The sequence below is a fragment of the Anomalospiza imberbis genome, chromosome 7 (genome assembly GCF_031753505.1).
Source record: "Anomalospiza imberbis isolate Cuckoo-Finch-1a 21T00152 chromosome 7, ASM3175350v1, whole genome shotgun sequence".
Taxonomy (NCBI): Eukaryota; Metazoa; Chordata; class Aves; order Passeriformes; family Viduidae; genus Anomalospiza; species Anomalospiza imberbis.
In genome coordinates, this window is record NC_089687.1 from 36931584 (window position 1) to 36953788 (window position 22205).

At 45.0% G+C, this 22205-nt stretch overlaps 1 protein-coding gene across 11 annotated transcripts in view; it reads right to left on the minus strand.

Annotated features, from left to right (window-relative positions):
* AGAP1 (ArfGAP with GTPase domain, ankyrin repeat and PH domain 1) overlaps window positions 1-22205 on the minus strand; it is a 309011-nt gene that overhangs the window by 84285 nt on the left and 202521 nt on the right. For 9 of the 11 annotated variants that reach the window (XM_068196693.1, XM_068196694.1, XM_068196695.1 and 6 more), the window contains one exon: window positions 11163-11324. The exons of the other annotated variants lie outside the window; for them this stretch is intronic. In XM_068196693.1, coding sequence (XP_068052794.1) covers window positions 11163-11324 — 162 coding nt within the window. The remainder of the gene's footprint in view (window positions 1-11162; window positions 11325-22205) is intronic. 11 annotated transcript variants of the gene reach the window in all.

Genomic DNA, 22205 nt, shown 5'->3' on the forward strand with positions numbered 1-22205 from the left:
GTGAAATCCACTGCTCTCCAGCTTCCCTTTACAGCTATTACCATAAATGTTCTATCAAGTTCTTTATCTTCCACCTCTGCCTCAGACCGAAGTGAAAGGGATGCTGCAATCGCACAGCGCAGAGGTACAGGACTGACATTAAAATCCCGTCAGAACTGCAGCTTGGCACAAGTCCGTGGATGTAATAAACACTTGCGAGTAGGGGAGAAGGGGTGGCATGAGATTGCAGCCTCCAGGATGAAAAGAAAAGGCAAGTATTTGTCAGGTACAGAGAGCTCACACCTTTGGAGGAATTAGGTGCATCTAGTCACCGCTGAGCTGAGCTCAGCTCGGACACTCAAGCTATGGAGGGCTCAAATTAACCTGCTGCACTGAAGGAAATTAAAGGGAGCTCTGAGCAGAACTGGGGGATGGACACCAAAGAGCCTCGGGAGCCTTCCCTTCCCACGGCACCTCCCATTTTTGCAGCCTTGTGCCCAGAGCCTGCAAATCTCAAGGCTGTCCTGTCATCCCCAGGAAGCCCCACTGAACGACTCCTTCCCTCTCAGAGCGACTTCAATTAAACAAGGAAAACAAAGCTTCCTTCTAGGCAGCAGAAGAGGGATCTCCCTGCTTTTGGAGGGTCTGGCTCTTGCTGCGTGGCAGCACCTCCAGACCCCAGGGCATGAGTAGCCCTTGCACTCTGTGACAAGGGAGGGACATCGTCCATAGCCTCGAAAGAGACAATCAGCCTCAAGATGCTCAGGCATATTGGAAGGCTTCAGTAATTTTGGAAAGACCCTCATTACAATCTCCCTTATCTAAAGGGAAGACACATTTCACCTCTAGCTCATTCCCTACCGATGCACAATGTTGGGCCATCATAAAGGAAGCATGAGAGCAGAAATGCAACAATAGAGCTTAAAAAAACCCCACAAAAGTACATTTTCCCTCCTAAGGAGCAACACATTACAGTGCTGGCAAAACAGCATCCTGCTCCCTGGAACTTGAAGGATGGCTAGGAAGAAAAGAAGCTCCCTTTCAAAGGAAGCTCCTCGTTTCCAGGAGGAATTCATCAGCTCCCACAAGGAGAGGATACAACTATTCCTACACAACTCTCTCCTGTGCTGCCAGGATGGTGACAAGCACAGCAAAGACTGTGTTTTAGAGGACCTGCAACCTCAGAATATGAACTGGGGATGAGATCCTAATCTTCCTTCCTCCACACATGTTGCCTGCAGCAGGTTTAGGTCAGGGGCAGGGATGATACAAACTAGTCCCTGAGCGAGCAGGGTTTGTTAATTTATCTCATCCCCCGTCACACAGACGCATCCCTGCACTCCCCTCCTCTGCTCTGGATGTGAACGTGCCCTGTGGAAAGATCAAGCCTGACAAGTTGTTTGAACACAGAAGGACAACAAACCAGGAAAGAGAAGCCAGTGTGGGATGCTGCAGGATGCCACCACATCCCAAGGCAAAGTAACTCCGTGGCTCCTGCTGAACAGACCTGCAGTCGAGATGTACAGGGAACATCCCTAATTCTTCTGGCAGAACCTTTTCACTGGGCAGCATCAGCCCTGTGAGCCCTACGTGGTGTCACCCTGAATTGCTGCCAAGTGGGTGTGCGATGCCGTGGGCGTCGGTTTCCCCCCGGCCATCAGCTGTGATGTGGAACAGGGAGGGGGAAAACAGCATGGAAGGCAGAAATTCTGGGCATTCTCTGCAGGTAACTTGCTCATTTCAGGCAATTTGTTCCCTCCTCACGAGGGACAAAGGAGATGGATGGTCCTTTTGAAGACACACCTCCGGGCAGAAGCTCCCGGTTCAATTCCAGGTCACGTGTTGGTCTGTCTGGGCCAGTCTGGATGGGGCTCGGAGCAGCCTGTCCAAGTGGGAAGTTGGATAGGATGGCCTTTAGGGCCCTCCCAACCCAAGCCATGTTGTGATTCTATTATTCATGCTGTAACTGGTTTCTATCTCCCCCTTCTGAAGCCAGGTAGATCATCAGGCACTTCAAGAACAGCTGCCAGCTGCAGCACCCTGGACGTGGCAAATCCACCAGGACCATCCCCAGGATTGGTGATGTGGGGACAAACGCATCACATTTTAGTGTGCCCTTGGAGCACACTAAAAGAACACATTTTGGGTGAGCAAGCTCCATCATGGTCAGGCACGTACAAGTGTGTGACAAATTCTATTTTAGATCAAAATGAGATGCATAATAAAGTCACCTTAATTACACAGAGGGGGGCAGAGCTCCACCCTGATCGAACCATCAACGCTGCCTTCTCATTGCATAAAAAAATCCTCATTTAACAACATTTTGCTTTGAAACAGAGCCTGCAGGTCAGCAGGCACTTGGAAAATAATGAATCCATGGCTTACTGAATCACTTCCTACTAAAATATTTACCTTGTGTTTCAAGATAGGCAAAGTAAGACAGAGAGGAAGAACTGACTCTCTTCAAAGGATGCTCAGAGCCAGAAAGATGTCTCGTCTCTACTCCTGTACTTTAACCTTCTGTCTGTATAACCTGTGGATAACTTCAAGCTTCAAACCCACTCTGTGGTAATTGAGAAGAGGTTAGGAAACTCTCCACTGTCAGTCCACGAGACTTCAGTGACAAGCCCTAATATCAGTGTTTTGGAGGGAGGAAAAAAAATCAAGAGACTTTCACTATTAACATTTTCCAATTAAAGCTGAATAATTGCTGTATAGCAAATTGGCTGTTAATTGCATCATGCTAGGCAGGAAAAAGCTAAGGCTTTCCTGGTAATGTATGCCATGAGCAGCACTGTCAGAAAGGAAGAGAAATAATGGCAGCAACACCAAGACCGCTCTTAATCAAAGGCAAAATCAAACATTTTCCTATCGCAGACACCCAGAGCTGAAAAGCAAAGCTCTTAAAACACAAAGCTCTGTCTTTCAGAGGTGTCAGGTGGTGCAACTGCCATCGACAAACTTTATTTTTTTTTTTTGTAATTTCCAATTTTAATCAAGCCCTCTTTCTATCTCTTGGCTAAATAAGGCAGGGGCCCTTCATCAGAGCAGCCCCCGGTGCACTGGGTGCTCCTGGCCCGTGGGTGGCACAGCCTGGCTGCATGAAGGGATGAGATCAACTGTGACAAAGGAAGGGCCCGGGCACTTGAAAGGAAAAGCTCTCCCACCTGCAGGAAGGGAAGCTCTGAGCTCCAGCTGGCCCCCAACAATCCCCAGGTTGTGGCCAGGGCCCGGCACAGAGGCTTCTTTCACTCCCTGAGCCGTGTGTGCTGTCAGGTGGCTTTGAAGTGTTGGATTCCAGAGGTAAGGAATACACAACATCCTTAAAAACCCACTCTGGGAGCTGGGCTGGGGAGAAACCCAGCCCGCCAGCAGCCACGCTTGAGGAGGCAACTGCTCTGCTCTTAATTGGAACAGAAATTTCATTAAGCCCCAGAAGGGATAAAAGCACTGAGTGTTTCTTGCACACTCTTCCTCCAGACCCTACAAAACAAAGCACGGCACTCCTGGCTGCACATTAAACAATAATGTAACATTAAACATTAAACAAGAACGTAACTATCACAAGCATCTATTGGAACTTCTGAAGTGTGGATGTGCAAAGAAGAAATTCTCCAATCAGGAAATGCTCCCGTGGGACACGAACATTTTGTTTTCTCAACTTTGCGTTTAAACCTTTACGAAACTTAAAATAAATTTAGAATTTACATTATTAGATAAACTTAGCTTATTTACAGTAAGATAAAACAATTAAGAAAATAGAAAAGCTCACTGATTTGGGAAGCTTATTTACTTCCCTCCTTAAGTCTTCCTTATAAAGCCCATAAATACAGAATTTACTGGGCTTATGAAATTTGTAAGCCACACTACTTGAATCAAAGAGTTCATAAAATGTCACATTCTGCTCTTGCAGTATTATGTCTTCCCTCTGTGTTTACTTGAGACTGTGTCTCTCGATTTATAATGCTGTCTGCAAACATGATTTTATTTTCAAAGTCCATAACCTCCTGCAGGATATTGTGTGAATCCAGCTCATGTATTTAATTCCTTGCAATTACTGCAAACATTTCAGATTAAAGCAACCTTAAACTGCAAACATGCAAAATAAAAACCTTTAAAACTTACACTCTTCTAAATACAAATGAGATTACAGGACAGCCTCCCTGACAAAGAATTCCCTTTGTCCACAGGTGTGATCATCTCCAGTATTATACCTTACATGAAAATGTTTTTATGTAATAATTCAAAATAATGTTTCTAATACAAAACCAGAAAAGAGAATACATTCTGCAGACTTCTAAGAGCTGTATCTGTCAAATGTCAAATGTCTGAGCTACACATGAGCTACATGCTGGGTATCCAGCTTCCTTCCTGGAGAAGCCCTGACTTTTGGAAAGTGTTTCTTGGACAGGAGCTTGAAGAGCTGATGAAGGCAACACTCACTCTCCTCACTGTCCTGTCCTGTTAAAGCCTGAACTCCAAGAATAAAAGTAAAGTGCTTTGGCTTGAGGGCTTTTCCCTCTTCTTTTCTCCTGAGTGGGGATAGCAGAGAAGGTGTGACAACCAAGCCCAGCTACAGGCAGAAAAAGCACAGATTTACTGAACACTGCCAGACAATCAAATCCAATTAATCAACATCAGTAACCAGAAATAAATCCCTTTTTTCCCTGTTATAAAGAACATGCTGCTTGCATTTTTTACTTCAGTTTAAATCCTAAGCCAAATAAATGCAAAATCTGTATTTAAACACCCCTAAGTAAATGCTGGGAAAACCCAGAGCTTTATAGCTCAGTCAAGAAGTTAATTTAGTCCCATGAACAATTTACTGACAGACATTTGGCACTTCAGGCTGTGAGCAACATTAAGATCAGCATCAGGTTGCCAATGTCAAATTACCTGAGGATGCAAACTCATGTTTCTTGGAATTAAGAGCAGGATTTAATTGCTGAATGCAACAATTCTTTGTGTTTTAATCAGGGGGAGAGCAGAAAGAAGAAGACCTTCAACAAGAAAAGCAGATGGAGAACTGCAAAAGTGTAGCTCAGGATTTAAGCAGCAGCACTGGATAAATAGAGGAGCAGTTGAAACTCAGCCAAGCTGTGCAGAAATGCCCAAAGTCCTCCCTAAACCAACATCATGGCAGAGTCCAAACCTCAGGGGGCTCTTGGTGCCACCAGAGACACAAAGTAAAGAGCTGTTTTCGGATCTTTCACTCTTTGATGTCACTTCTCTGCTGGACACAAGGCCCAGTGGGAGCAGATGGCAACAGCTCATCTCCAGTTTGGTGGTCACTGAGCTGCCACCCATGGCCTGGATGGGCAGGAGAAAGGCACAGACCCACAGCATCATTTAGGTTGAAAAAGCCCTCTGAGACCCTGGGGTCCAACCCCTAAGCCAGCACATGTTCCTGAGTGCCACACAGTTTTTAGCACTGTTTTTAACTTTGGGGATGGTGAGCCCAAAGTTTCCCATCAAGCTGAGATTTCCCATGGTCTGCAGAACAGGACGGGTAAGCACTGGCTCCTGCTGCTTCCAGGGGCTAACACATTCCCAAAATGCCCAGACAGACAGCACCAGACGGATTACTGCTCCAAGCCCCTTCTCAGAGCACTTATTTATCACCATTGCCCTCCAGGCCTTACATCACTTTGGGGAACCACAGGCTGCAAGACCCCATCATCTCCTGCCTGAATTAAAACCAGTTTGAAACCTCAAGTCCTGCAGGATCAGCAAATCCAAAAATTTACCAGTTTCCTAGGACACTGCTACACAGAGTTTTTTAATATTTCTGGTTGACTGGGCTATTTCAGGTGAGAGCTTGTCAAGAATGCCAGATACATTTAAATACTGGAAGTTTCTCAGCACACAACCTCATGCTGAAAGGGGATGGCTTTCCACAAATTGTTAGAAAGTAGTGCTTTATAACCCACATTTCCCCAAGGTATGCTGAGAAAACAAAGGAAATAGTAAGTTGTTGCTAGCAGAGTTTACTCTGCTGAACTGCAGTAGTTTCCCTCTGGAAGTATTTTGCCAAAAGCAATTTGTGGATCACAAAAAAGGTATGAAAAGTAGAAGAATGTTCCCTTTCCTGTCCTATGTAAGATAATGTAAACTATGTGCAAATATTATGCATGGTGAATTTTATTATATTAAGTAGTAAGAATTACAGAAAACCCCAGAGTAGCTCTAAAGCAGCTAGGAAAAAAAAGGGACAAAATAAATCTATATTTGCTTTTTGGTCACAATTTCCATATTTAACAAGGAGGAAAAAGCTCTTCTGACCTAAACCATCTGTATACACTGACCAAAAACAATTCTGAAATTCTATAAATCTATTTGAAATTGTATCATTGCTTCTGGTCAAGAACTTGCCTATGGAATTCCAACAGCTCTAAATGGTATTTTCTGATGTCAGATGCAGGTTGAACCATTTCCTTTCCCAAGGCAGAGCAGAAGGTTCCATCATTTAATCATTCCCAGCACTTAGGATCAGACAAGTAAGGCAAGTTGCAAGGTCTGCATTAATATCAACACTCCAGCGACCTCTCACACCCCATGGCACAGTGAGAACTCAATTTCACATTAATAAACCCTAACACCAAACTGTTAGAAACTCAGAAGACACCAGGTATTACAACTTCCATAAATTACAGCCGAGCTCAAATGGCCCGTACAAGCAATTGTACAGTGATAAAGCCTAAGTGGATGATATTTAAACAGATATTTGATTTACAGCAGAATTTTACATCATGCTGGAATTCAAATGACAATTTACAAGTCCAGAGACCAGAAATCCCTGTCCTGTGCCAAGTGCTGTTTGCAGTGCTCTGTCAGAAGAGCTGAATGCTGAATCCTTCCCTCTGATGGTCTCAGGGCACAGAAGCCAATGATAAAACAGGACATTTAAAAAGAGAATGAACCAAGCTGCTGCTTCATCCCCAGGTAGGAAATTACATCCTTGGTCTTCTCAGAGCGATGGCTCACAAATCTCACTTCTGCAGGGCAGCTGCCTGTGGTTCCTGGCACCACAAAAATTTCTGCTGGCAAACTGGGGGTCTGTCGGTCAGGTTCTTCAGAGATGCACAAACTGTGAAGACTGGAGAGCAGACAGACCCATCTCTCTAGTGGCATCAGCACCACTAAAATCATGGAATTGGAAAAACCCTCCAGTGACCCTGTCACTGTCCCCAGCCCAGAGCACTGAGTGCCCTGTCCAGGACATCCTTGGACACCTCCAGGGATGGTGACTCCAAACCTCCCTGGGCAGTTCCAATCCCTGAGCACCCTTCCCATGGGGAAATTCCTGCTGATGTCCACCCTGAGCCTGCCCTGGCCCAGCCTGAGGCCGTTCCCTCTCCTCCTGTCCCTGTTCCCTGGAGCACAGCCCGACCCCCCTGGCTGTCCCCTCCTGTCAGGAAAACTTCCTCACTGAAAGAGGGGTCAGGCACTGGCACAGGGAAAGGGTAGAGTCAGCATCCTTGGAAGTGTTCAAAAAAATGTTTGGATTTGGCACTTAGGAACAGGGATTAGTGGTGGGCTTGGCCGTGCTGGGTTAAGGGTTGGACTTGATGATATTTGAGGGCTTTTCCAACTGTAAAAATGTTGTGATTTTATGAAAGTAACAGCTGGATTTACAGAGGAGGAATGGTGGCATGCACAATCCAGAACAGAACTTTAACACCCAAACAGGTCACAAATGGCTCCCCTGAGACCAGGAACCCTCCTGTTCCCCAGCAATGAGCAACTACAGATAATTCTGGGTGATAAAAGGAAAAAAAAGAAAAAAGCAAAACATCAAGGAGGAGATTTATCAGAGGAAAAAACATCGCAGGCTTCCAGTGGGATCCAGGAAAACCTCTGGGCCAATAGCTGGAGCAGCAGTAATTGTTCCAAATCTATCAATAAAGCTGAGCTGCTCCTTCATTGACTGCAAACACCAATTTCTTTCATGGGGGATTATAAGTTGATGTTCATGGTCTCTCTACCACCATTAGGGTGATAAACAGTTGAAACTACATCAGGATCTGACACGCAGATCAATTCTGGGTCCATAAAGAATCTACACAAGAGGTTCCTGGACAGGGATTTACTGCCCCCAGTTTTTATTCTCTCTTGCTGCTAAAATTACTTCTGTCAAGCACTTAAAGAGTGTGGAGGATAAGGGAAAAAAAAAGAAAAAAAAGAGGAAAAAAGGCAAAAAGAATTAATTTTTCATGTGCTGCTGGAACAGCCTTTTGAAATTTCGGGAGTTTTTAAGGCAAATATGTTCCTGCATTGGAAATGATGCTGAACAGCAGGTGGGACTGAGCTAAATAGTGAGCCAGCAGCACGAGCTGCTCACTATCCAGCACGCAGCAATTTGAAACACCAAACTAAGCTGTCGAGATTTTCTCCCAGGGCAGGCACAGGCTTCATGTTACCAGTGCCAAATTATATTAGACATTTAATTTTAAACCTCAGGTACTTAAATGTAAAACCTTACAACAGTAATAGTCATAAAGCAGTGGGGCATTCCATTTCAGAGAATGGATTTTTCTATTTTTCCCCTTTAATTTAACCAGCACCTCCTGTTTTGTGGCTCTGCCCACTACAAAGTAATTTATCTAATTAGGAGATGTTCACAGCTGCTTGAAAGACAGAAGCCCCAGGAAACCAAAGGTCTGGTTTGGAAGACTTTGAAAAGTTCTCTGGAGCCACACAAAGTATTAATTTAATGTGAAAAAAAGGTGCAGAGAAAAATTGAATCCCAATATGTTATTTTGTCTACAATAAAACCACGTGACAATAAGCAGGCATATTCTCCAGTACATTGGCATTTGAATTCCAAAAGATGCTTAGCTTCTTGCCATACCTGCTGCTTTCACAGTATTAGCTTTTTATGACTAAAATTCAAAAATCTTTTAATGGAGAAAAAAACCCCAGAAATTAAAAAGGGTTTTTCATGCGTCAGCTTGCCAACATAAAGGACACATCTCTGAGCTTACCCAAAGATGATACACTCAGAGCAATCAATTATTCTTGAGGTTTTTTAAGTTTTAGTGCAATACTTCTGAGTCTGCTGACCCTTAGTTGCCTAAAACTCATTTTAATCCAATTTTCCCTCCATATTTATAAAAAAAAAAAAAACAACCCCTCAACATTTTTTTTTTAAAAAATTAGAACCTCTGCAAGAAATTATTCGAGGTAGGCTTCTTCACAAGTACCCACCAGTCACCTGCAATTTCAAAATAAGTATTTCATAGATAATTCTGGCTGTCGTCTCTTTTGAGCCAGAACTAATCCCATATGAATGTCAAGTCAGAAAAAGGTACTGCACATATGGGAGACTGCAGAGCTGGGGTGGGAGAAAAGGTTCCCTTCACCAGGAATTGTAAACCAGCTCGGGATCAGCAGCAGGAGCAAAAGGCAAGTCCAGCAAATCCAGCATTTTGAAGCCAAGGGGATGGCAAAGGCAGGAATTCGGGGGCTATTTCTACTTTTGAAGATTCTATTTCCATGCCGCTTGTAGCAGTTCACTGAACTTTGAAGGTTTTTCTCCCCTGCAGCCTCATTTGGGATATCTGGCATGGGGATGGCACCTGCTCACCTGCCAGCAGGCGTGTCAAGGTGCACAGGACTGCAGCCTAGAGCTCCTGCTTTCCTCCTACAGCCAGCACTCAACATTCTTCATCTTGCCTTAGAAAAGCTACGGGATAAAAGGCACAAAAAAGCCTAAACTTTGGTCTAACCTCTCAGAAGTGAGGTGGAGTTGGGGTGGATTAAAATGACAAAGTAGCTCAGGAAAAGGAGGCAGAAAATACTTGATTTTAAGTGGGAAACCAGCTCAGCATCCATGCAGGGCAATGCTGCCTCCCCTAAAAGCTTAACCAGGAGTGGGTGAGCTGGGTGGACACAGAAGAGGACAGGGTTGAAGCATTTATTTCACTGTGCTGCTTCACAACATCCCTGCCTTCCTGCAAGGCTCAGTCAGAAAATTCTTAGGCAACATCTGGACCATTTTAATGCAAATTCTCCTGAAGGTGCTGCCCCCATGTTTATAGCTCCAGAAAAAAGTCTGTGCTTTGCTAAGTATGAATTTGATAGTTCATGCCACTCTGAAACACGGTGATCATGATTTTAAACACTCTGTTCTCCTAAAAACCCAGAGGTGCTCTCAGGGCTATACTCAGATTCAGACCTTCTACAGACACGGAGATATATGTGGGACATGTGAAATACTTCCCATATTCCCCTAACTGTTCCCATTTTAGAGGCAGCCATCAGAAACAGCATTCCTCCCCTTTCTCCTGACCTACTGATCCTGGTCTGGTAGCAAATATCACATCTACCCTTTAAAAACAATTATTGCTACAATCTAATAATCCCAAAACACCACCAGGAATAGCGCCTGCTCCTTTTAATGCTGCTAAATGCTCCACAGAGGAAACACTAAGACTGTGCCAGGAGTGTGCAGGCAATAGAGCAAGAGCACAGCAGAGGAAGGACACGCTGAGGAGAAGATCTGGAGGGTCATTTACTGCTAATATCCATCACACAGGGCAAGGAATGTGAGTATCAAGCAAACAACACACATTATGTGGCTGCTCCATGCCTGGGAGTGTCCAGGGTCAGGCTGGATGGGGCTTGGAGCAACCTGGAATAGTGGAAGGTGTCCCTGACCATGGCAGGGGAAGATGGGCTTGAAGGTCCCTTCCAACCCAGGCCATTCTGGGATCCTATGATTACATGCCTGAAATTAAAATTAAGCAGTATTGCAACTACATTAGCTCTTCATGTTGAAAAAACAGACACAGAATTCTTTTAGGCTGCTCCAAGTCCCATCCAGCCTGGCTTTGGACACTTCCAGGGCAGCCACAGCTTCTCTGGGCAACCTCTGCAGGGCCTCAGCATCCTCTCAAGGAAGGATTTCTCCCTAATATCTAAGCTAAACTTCCTCTCTTTCAGTTTAAAGCTATTCCCCCTTGCCCCGTCACTCTGTGCCCACATAAAAGAAGTTAATGTTAAAAGTTAATCCATCCCCTTTTTTCTAATTCCAGTTTTTCCCTGCAAGCTCAGCACCCAACACCACAACGGGGTGGGTCCCATTTAATTTCTTTCTTTTCCCTTTTGAAAAAAAGCCAAGAGCACCAAACTCCCCGTTCACCCCAAGGCACGTGACCCCCCCAGAGCTCCAGGTTTCTTACCACTGCTAATGCCAGAGTTGGCAATGACTGTGGCCTCGCTCCACTGATCTGCACTGGAGACCGAGTAGGAGCGCTGGTGCAAACCGTCCGGGCGGCTGTTGAAGGACACCAGACTGATCCCACTGGCCATCTGAGACACAGATGTGCTAGCAGTCACGTTCCCTAGGCACAAACGGAAAACAGAGCGTGTCAATAGAGAGCACAAAAGGGATTTCGCATCGGGATGGATGGAGGGGGTCTCCATGAGCAGAAATAGGGGTCACTTCACCCACACGGCGACCCTCCCTGAAGCGCTGGAGCTGACGGTCCCGAGACCGGCTCAAATCCAGCTAAGAAGAAAAAATAAGCCAAATTTTTCATGCTATCACCTCATTCTGTTCATTCACCTTCTGGGAAACACGATATTCCACGGCTCTGCTACCACGCACACTCTCTGGAGCTTCTCTGCTTGTTAGTCTGCACACAGAAAATCAATTTATTCCTAAAAGCCACTGTTTATACAACTGAGCCAACTCCAAGAGTTTAAAACAATCCGCCTCTAAATAACACCTGACAAGGTATGTCCCCAAAGAACACACTGCTGGGGAGCAAAGGACTGCCAGCACTGAGAGACCAAGGGGGAAAAAAAAAACTATCTTGGACAATTTAATCTTAGAACAACACCGTGACACAAAGCAGACTTTGGACTGACTGCAAGTGTCATTCCTGGGGCTGGTCCCAGCACTGTGACACAAAAGGGGACACGCAAAGAACAGCTTTTACCCAGTAAACACTTCTGTATTTTCACCATCACTGAGGCCCAGGACATAAAAATGCTGGGAGCTGTGTGCAAGGGGGAGTGAGAGGGACAGGTTTCTCACCATAAAACAGGACAAGTGGGATCTGGTTGAATGCATTTTAGAGTAGAAACAATTAAAACCTTTCCAGAAACTCAGGCTTCTGATGGTTTTACTTGCAACTTGATATGGGCCAAAACCTGCTCCACAGTTTTGGGTTCTGAGCACATTTTACTCCATTCCTAGCAATGGGCCTTGCATATCATAAAGCCACAAAGAATTTACAGTGCCAGTTTCATTCCTCAGGGCAGGCTCTCTAAAGGTGCCCCACAGGTCCTCTATGGATTGAAGAACACTCTTAAAAAACACATGCAAAGGGAAAGGAGCAGACGCGGTATTATAACGCACTCTCACACTTTGCATTTCCATTGCACCTTCTACTGATGAGTTCAGAAAAATTAATGAATTAATTTTCAATGCTCCTGTGAGGTTGTTAATTATCTGCTATCATTTCCCCCATTTTTCAGAGGTTAAATGACCCAGGGCCACAAAGGAAGATTGTGGCAGACTTGAAAATAAAACCCAGATCTCCTGACTCCCAGTTCTATCATTATGTCTTTTCCCAGAGCAGCCTTTGGGAAGACAGCAGAGCTTAGTGAACTACTTTGTGTTTATTAGAGTTGGCATAATTGTCCCTTTCTCTCCTCCCCTTTCCCAAGACACAATCTCCTCTTTAGTCCTTAACACAGATCCATCACAGTATCCGTGTCTTCAATGTACTTACTCAGCCCTCAAGAACTTCTGCCTGGCAATCCCTGCTTTGCAGACATGAAATACAGACAGAAAAACTCATTTGTTTCATTATGCAAAGTCTAAGTGGGTTTTGGAACCATGTTGGGACCTCCCAAGGCATGACACTACAGAGCAGAGGACTAAATTGCAATTCAGTATTTTAAAACCACAACAGAAAATGAAAACACGAGCTGACAAAAGTTGTATTTTGCGCTGCCTTAAAAGAAATCTCTCCTTCCAAATCAGCTTCTGCGATGCTCGCTTTGAAATCCCCCTTTCCTCTGCTTTTCACAATCCAGAAGAACGATGAATATTAATAAATTGTTTTGATGACCCACCAAATTAAAGGGAATGGCTGATGTGAGTGACAAGAGTTTGAGACCGAGTGGGTTCTACAAACTTGAGATTTAGGCCAACATAGACACAACACAAGCTGTGATATTTTTATGCTGACATCTTCTACCTAGTCCACAAGCTTTTGAACACAAGCGTCCCATCACCTTCTAACCATGATGCAAAACCAACACCTTGAGAAGAGAACACCAAGATTTCTGTGTCATCATGTCAGCACCAGAAGCTCTCCTCTCACCTTAATGCCACCTGAGGAAACTCCAACCCCACGCTGTGACATGAACCTGTTGAGAAGTGACTTGTTCTGGGAACCACAGGAGAATTTTTTTCTTCCACTGCACCTCTCTCAAAGCTACGGGCTGCTAGCACAAAACAGGTGCCAAGTGCATTCATGTGACACTTCACTGGACTGTGACTAACCCAGCCCAGCTCCCTCTTTCCTACTGCCATAGCCTGGTAACCTTTATCCTGCAACCTCTTTGATAATATTTATTCAGGATTAAATCCCACTTTGTCCAGGTGCTGCAAGGTGTGTATTTTCATGACATATCACAGCATCAAGCCAGCATCCATGAGCAGGTATCAGAAGGGTCAGACCATAGAAAATAAGAGTGCCTTTCCTTTCCTGTTCCCCTCCTCAATATGTTCAGCTCTAGCACAAACATGTTACTCAGAACCTTATTTAAAAATCATTATTTCCCAATCCAGTGCTAATTTTACCACTTCTCAGTCCAACTGCAGGACGTGTATCCCACACTGGGCGCTAATGCTGCCACCCCAAAACAAAGACTGCTGCTCTTGCCACAGCTTCTCCAACACAGCCCCACAGTTCATCTACAACAGGCAAACCCCAAACCAGACCTGACAAAAGTCCTTTAATTTTCCTCAGGGATAAAGCCTCGGCAGCAGAAACCACCTCAGCCTTTCAGCAGGCAAGCAGGAGACAGTGAGGAAGAGGAGGCCAGCAGTACTCAGTGGAAATGCTGAAGACGTCCCTCCCCACAGCAGGGGGGTTGGACCAGATGAGATTTAAGGGTCTTTCCAACCCAAACCATTCCGTGGTTCCCTGATCCATGGAAAGCAAAGCCCTGTGCCTTGGGTTAGGCACACAAAGCCTTTATATCCTGCACCTCTTGTCCCCCCAGCCACAGCCAGATTCCCATCTTCACGTCTACCCAAGCTCCTGCTACCTGGCCCACGCCGGAGCTGTGAAAGAGTTGCCTCTTCAAATGCATCCTGCATGCATCAGCTGGTTGCTTAAGTTGATTAGCAGGGGGCAGTTAAATTACTATGCTAATCCATGTATTCTCAGCACTGTTTCCTTGATATGGATATGTGTATATGCTTACTGGGAAGCCTTGATTAGTTCAAGCTTCAATGTGTCAAAGGCTCCAGATTCTTTCCAAAGAATAATTTTAGCTGTACTCACATCCCTAAAGTGTGGGAGCTGATTTGAAAAGGTACTTACCTCTACCATATGCTATTTTTCTTTAAACAATTTGCATTTCAAAGGGAATATGGCATTTATATTTGAATGAATATCAGTATGTTGCCAGAACTTGTCTCAAATGAGCAAAAAAAAAAGATGCTGGTCTCCTATTGAACAAAAATGTTTTCATCTACCAAAGGAGCATCAAAGAAAGAGTTCCTCTTTCTAGCTCTAGACAGCTTTATTAAAACTATCTTTTCTGATGTTATAAAACACCCCGTTAAGGCCGCGCTTACAAAACGTTCAAACAATTAAGCCCCACAAAACCCATCCAAATTAAGATTCAAGGTAATTTCCAGGTTCGGCCACTGCTCAGCAGACGAACCCCTAAGAAAAGTGAGCGTGCTCACATGAAATCCCATTTAAATATGAAATCCCATTTAAATACCCACCTATTCAGTGCAAAACGCTGCAAAGAGCACGGGGAATTAAGCCAAGGAGTGTGGAGAAGCTGAGGGAAACACAACCGGGGGTAGAAGGAGAACAAGGGAGTCACTCTGGCTCCTCACACACGGCCCTTCAGACTCCCAAAACAATGGAGCAGAGGTGCAAGCCGTAGAAATGAAATTAAAATAACCAGGATTCATACAGGATAACCAGGATTCATACAAACACGGGACTGGACAAGATGTGAACAGTGTGTGTCTAGTAGGTAAAAGCCAAAAGGTAAAGGGTCTATTGTAAAAATGGTATTAAAATATGCAATTGAGGTTGATATAAATGCTGGCTTACATATATGCAGTGACTTGTCCAATAAAAAATAAACCACTCATGGTTTTGGTCATGTTTGCTCCTGTAATGGAACAGTATGAGGGACAGCATGTCTGCAATCCCTCTTTTGCTGGTTTTTAACTTAATAATCCTGTGAATCATCACAGGTTAGTGGAAAAGACACATCAGTTCAAACCTTCACCCACTACACCCCCCACTAATTACAAATGCAGAACGAATACAATTCACAAGCAGACCCTGAGAAGTGAGATACAGGTGACACAAACGATACCGGGCACAAATGATTTCCATTCCCTGCTGCAGACACATCTGTGATTTCCTCCAAACAAATCAGCTACCAGAAGTTACGTTCACAAGTGCAACTAATACACTCCTGGATTTATGAGACGAGCAGGCAGAGCAGGAGTTGTGAAGCAGAACTGTATTTTTCCATGAAGCAGCAGCGTATGAGACTCACAGGGGGCTGCACAGAAAGACTGAATCAGATAAACTGCAGCCCTACTGCTCTGCTTTCACCATGTTTCATTTGTGCCAAGCTCCTCATGCTCATGACGAGTTTCTCTTCCAAAAAAAAAAGGAAAAAAGAAGGAAATAAACCTCTTAAGGCCAGAGGGCTGCGCTCACCAGCTGTTAGAACTAATGAAAAATACATTAGAGTTGTGGGTCAGGAAATCCTGACTCTTGATATCAGAGGGTTAATTGTTTCAAATCATGTTGGGTCAATTTGTGTTGCAGGAATTCTGCCTATTCTTGAAATGCCCTCTAATTCAGCACCAGGCACTGTCAAGTAGGTTAGATTGGCTGTGGATGCCCCTTCCAAACCCACACCCCCAGCACTGCTCCCTCAAGGCTCTTCAGGGTGGAAAGGGAGAAGCTGCAAAAAGACGGGAAGCACTCCCTTCCCATCCTCAGCTCTGCATCATGCTCAGAATGAATTCCCAGAGCTGTGCAGAAACCTTTCCAGTGGACAAACCTTTCCTGAGAACTGTCTGACCATCCCAGCTGTGCTTCCTGCCTCTCCTTCACCTACAGATATGAACCTTGGGACCAGGAACATTTGAAACAGCTACTTACAGCTCCTTGCCTCTCCCACTGAGGAGTGTCCCATGCTGGGAAGGGAGGCACTGCCCAGCTGTCTGGCCACGTTCTGTGGGACCTGAAGAGCTCTAAATTTCATAGCCAGGTTCTTCAGAGGGGTAAAAGTCCCTCAGGTATTGCCATGGATTCTGTTCCATCCCGATGGCAGCGAGCAAGCGGCACGAAGTCCCTGCCCTGGCTTTATCAGGCACCTGAAATTCCCTGAGGTTCCTCACACATAAAACAGGAACGAGTGAGGGGCAGGGCTGGAAACAGATGAACTTTCAGGTCCCTTCCAACCCAAACCATTGTGACTCTGCGACAAAAATCTTTCCAAACCACCCTGGTTCCAGTGCTGCAACTCTCCCCCAACATGCTGACCATCACTTTCAACATTGCAGCAGCAAACTTGCTTGTGAGCCTAACTTTGTTTTAAGACTTCTTTCTTCCAGAAGCATTTGCTTACTGAACAGAATTCCTAAGGACAAGCAGCTGTTCCTAGAGGAAGCCCTTCCATCTCCATCCCCGCCGAACTGGGCTCGATCAGCAGCGTGCAGACCGAGCGGGGTCAATACTAATGAACAAACAAGGCAGTGCCAAGAAATATCCTGGCAGTGAAGGACGTGGTGCTGGGAGTATAACGAGGAAAGCTATTATTCTCAGAGCATGCCAAAGCAACACAGCAAGTGTGGAGGAAAATTAAGTCATCAGAGGAGACATCTCTTCTAAAAGAAAGTTAAACCCAAGATCTTCACTGCAGGCTTCTGCTCGAGATCCCCGACTGTTTATTCTGCTGGGATCAAAGCCTGCTTCCCTCTCCTGGCAGGCAGATTATTATTATTTTTCTGTAGTTTTAACAAATAACAGTAATAAATAAGTTATGTTTGGCTTTCTGGGCAAGTCCTGCTTGAGGTTACCTGCTTGTTCAGGGACTGCAGCTTTAAGACCCAGAGGTGAGTGTTTTGCTGGCAAAAACTCTGCTTTGTGTTGCTCTTACTTGGCAGTGAATCCTAAGAGGAACCGTGGCTTTAACTTTGTGAAAAATAACAGCAGAGATCCAAATCATTCCGAGGCAGGTACAGCAGAGCATGTGCAGACCCTGAGGCAAAGGATGTAAAATGCTGCCTAATCCCTTCAACCGTCTGTGGAAATTATTAATAATGGAATTGCAGAGGGGGTGGCAGGTCCTACCTGCGTGCTGGATCCCGACTGCTGAGATGAACTGGGCAAACTTTGGGAGCTTCCCACGAGCTCCAGCCCTCCCCAAACCCTGCCCAAGCCTCCTGGGGTGGGGAGGGACCACTGCTGGCATCCACCGCCTCTTCAGGAAACAGAACAAAGAAACTTTATTTTCCCAAAAGAGACAATAGATACCAATGCGAGATGACTTTTTTTCCCTTTTTGTTTTTTTCTCCCCCCCTCTTTTTAATAGCTATTGCCACTGTAACAGCAGCTAAGTGAATGCATGTCTGCAGTGTGAGCAGTTTTGATAAACAGCCTCTGCGGGCCACACAACGGGGATAATGTATCCTTAAGTACTGCCAATGAGCTGCCATTCTGCACAGCCAATTACTTCTGTGCGTCTGTCACTCAAAGGAAAAATGACTGAGCCCATTAGATCAAACCTTTGTCACTGTTCCTAATGCACTCTTAGGCCTCATTAATCTGAGGGAGCAGCAACACAGCCGCCGGTGCCTCATTGCCTCCCCCACAACAGGCCCACGTGAATCTTCTCATCTCTCCCCCAAGTGCACCACGTTAATCAAGCTCTCCTTATTACCCCGCTCCCTGTCACGGCGGAGAGCGCTCTCTCTCTTAAATGCTCTCATTATGGTCCATCTTTAGAGCCGGCTGAGTGGGAAAAAAAAAAAAAAATTAAAAAAAAAAAAATAAAGGGGAAAAAAAAACCAAAAAAAAAAAAAAAAAAAACCAAACCCGAGCCAGAGAGAAAGAGAAGAGGAAAAAGCAAGTCCGATCGCATTAATATTCATGACAATAATTAGTATTCTAGGTCACTGAATATTCATGCTATTAGTTTGGTTTTTTATGGGTTTGCTGGATGTCCTGATTGCTGGAGTGTGGAGGAAAACAGCATGGTTGGGACTTTAGATGTCAACGGCAGTTCAGTACTCCAAACACATTTGTGAATTTTTTTTTTTTTCCTCCCCCGTTTAGTAAATCAGCTTCAACCCCCCTGATGGCTTTAATATCTTAAAATCGCTGGGGGGAAAAGCATGGACAACCCTGCAAAGGTCTGAACATCCAACCAGTTCGTGCTGCGCCGTGTGACCGTCAAGACAGCCGGATTTCATCGGGTGGACAAGGCAGATCTGGGATTTTATCCAGGATACGGCGCCACGGAGGCATGAAAATCATCCAGAGGGAAACAGGCACCGACTGCAGGCTCCAGTCACCTGCCTGAAGCTCCACGACACATTCCTACCCTTTACCCACCTCATCAGCATTAGGGGTTTGCCCACCTCAAGAAAGGATCCTCAGACAGCTCGTTTCGCCTTTTTTTTTTTTTTTCCCCTGAAGAGAAAAATCTCAGCAAACTAATTTTTCTCAATATTTAACTAACGCAGTTATATTATCAAATATTGATTTCATTATTGCTAATATGTGCCCTGCTCCGTTTCTGCCATTATTAAGGGATATAGGGTACTAACAGTGAAAGTTTGTATTTCTCTAGTTCTGGAAAGGGCAAATCCTAGTCCAAAGGAACGGGAGAAAATGACCTTGAGTCATCCCTCTAGTGGGATGAAAGGGAAATCTCGGATGCACTTGAAATTGGGTTTTTTTCCTTTGAAACGAGCAAACTGCCAACTTCTCCTTCCCGTCGCTGCAGCTGTATATCACTGAACCAACAGCAAAGCCACCCAGATGGAAAATTGACTGGGGTGATTAATGACAAAAGTAAGTCCCAAACTTGCAGTGGTGATCTGTGGCAAACGCATAAAACGCGCGCTGAAGTTGAAGTGCGGGAAGCGTTTCGCGCGGAGTCGCCTCACGTCCCTCGCCCGACTGCGGAGTTAGTGACAGGTAACTCCCAACAACCACACCAGGTCACCCTCAGTCACCACCAAGTAGGGAATTCAGAGCAGATTCCAGAATTTAGGGCTCAGTTCAGCATTTATTTGCAAAGGCACCCAAGATCCACAGGCTTTGGAAAAACTGCCCATGCTTCTGAGCTCTTGGCTCGATAAACATTTTTACTCATCACCAGACTGACTGTAACATCTGATTCCTCACAGAGACCCCCCAATTAAAAAGGATTATCACATGATCTACAAAAAACACCAAGGATTTGATAGATGATCACAATTAATAACGGACAGGAGCCTCACAGTGATAAGAACGTGGAGCTGCCATTCCTGCAGCATCTGAAATGTCACAAGCAGTTAGCAGATAACAACCCTCAGCACACTTAACGATGGCCCTGGAACTAACACATTTGGGATACTTCACATACTGTACAGTCACCATTTTAAGGAAATTTAATAGCACCAAATTATTTAAATGAAGTGTTAATCAGGAAACAATTTATCTCTGCACCATAAGCTATTTTTAGTCGTGAACTTTCTACATCAGTGACTCTTGCTACAGCTCAGGCTTTGGGTTGTTTGGAGAGGAGAAGAAAGAAATGACTCCTGGGAGAGATTTCAGGAATAAGTTCACCTTCAGGTCAAGCAGCTCAAATCCAACCCAATTCAGGAGTGAATGAAACCTGGACCCACTCCTGGCTCCAAAGCCGGGCTGAGCCAGATCCTAATGGGCAGAGAGAATGGCCAGTGGGATGGACAGGACTGTGGGGTGGACAGGACTCTGGCCCTGCTCCCAGCTCTTAGAGAAAGCTGGAACTGAGCAAGTCCAAGAATTACCCTTTTCTGAAGGACTTCCAACTGAGCTGCATCAACAGAATGATGCTCAGTGCCATGTAAATTTAATTTAAATTTCAGTTACTTCAGCATTGTTTGTCAGCTTGGATTGAAAATACCACAGAAGTGACATAATTTTAGATTGAGGGGAGTAAACATCCATTTCCCCCAACTCACAGTTTCCTACCAAGTTAGCTTACAAGTGTGAGCACCTTCCCTGAAGCCACAGTTAACAACCTGTTATTTGAGGTCTATACAACATAAATAACCCAGCTAAAACGACCCTGCATCTCTCTGCATTTTCTGGGAGAAGCTGCCACACAGAATCCCAGTTCCTACACAATAAACCCCAAGCTGCACCTGCAAGAATCCAAGAAGAAACCGGTTTTCAAACCAAAGTCAACCTTTTTCCAGGCAAGGTGCTTGGCTTTGTAACAGCAGGAGCAGCCCAACCCTCTACTCCTTTCCCTGCTTGCTGACAGAGCACAGAAAATATTCCTTTTCCCTGCTGCTGTTTCACTTCCATTTTGTTCACTGTCCCACCATGACTGTGACAATGGACTGTGTGACTTGATGTTAAGGAAAAAGTGTTTTTCCCAGCCCTTGTGCCAGGGGAAACCCAGCAGGGAAGAGTAATCCAGAGTTTTTAAAATTCAGATATTCTCATAAAGGTGGGGGGGTTTTTTTTGTTGGTTTTTTTTTTAACATCTCTGAAATGGAAACTCTCAAGGACCGCAGCTGAGTTTGTGCCAAAGAACTGAGTTTGTCCTTCCCAAATCCCCAATACTGCCCTGATCAGCCTCATTCCCTCTATTCTGCTCACAGCACTGTTATGGGAAGCACCTTGGGAAAGACCGTCCCCATGTGGGAGGAAATTGAAGGTGTCTATCCATCACTGAGGTCCATAAAGGCTTCAGAGAGGGAAGGGGATGAGAACAAGGAGGAGCTTGAGCTGCTCTGCTGCCTCACGGACCGTGGTGGGATCAGAAGAGTGGTTGAATCACAAGAAATTACACTCAGAGAAAACTATTTGCTGAAATACACATTTAAAATATCACTTACAGGCAATCAAATGGGCATTTAATCCACAGATTTCTTGGCAAAGTTGGCATGGAAATCCATCCTTAAGGGGCATCTTCCAAGCAGTACTTAAGTGTCAAATGAAGGCATCAACCAAGACAAGCAGCATTTAACTTTTGGGGATGAGGTAACGTGGAACAGAGCAAATATAGTGAATTTACCGGCCTAGAAATCAAAATAGGAAGTGCTGATTCTTCCTGTTTGGTCCAAACCTCCTCCATGTGGCAGAGCTGAGTACAAAAATCTCCCAGTGACAACCAGTAAGTGACAAGTTCAGCCCTGTGATCCATTTGAAAGCACCACACAGGCTCAAGACAGCACTAACAAGAGAGGGGAAGCTCTGAGGCAGCAGCACAGCCTGCGAGGGATAATTTGCAGGTGTTCTGAGCTGTGTGGCAGATAACTGCAGATATTCTAGGGGTCCTCCTGGCACTCCAGAACTCAGCCCCAAGTACCTACAGGTCTCCCACCCATCAGGAGCTGTCACCACTGTCCCTGACCACATCAGAGCTCAGATGAAGAAGGTAGACACAGCTTGGGACAGTGCCTTTCTTTTCTTTATTTCTTTCTTTTTAGTAATTCTTAACTGATTAGCAGCTCCTTTTTCTGTTTGCTTTTAAGCCAATAACAAGCAGCAGATGCTGACCAGACATCAACAACAGCAAAGTCTTTCAGTGTTTCTAAGAAAGAGGATGAAGAAGCCAAGAGGGAGGAGAGAGGCTCCAACTATTCCCACAGTGTCATTTGAAATTCACTATCTGAATTTCCCAGCATTTGGAATTTCTGGCATAATTGACTTGTGTGATCAAACCTCAGGCTGGCCAGGACACACACACACAGTGAGAGCTGCCTGCTGCAAATTGTCAGG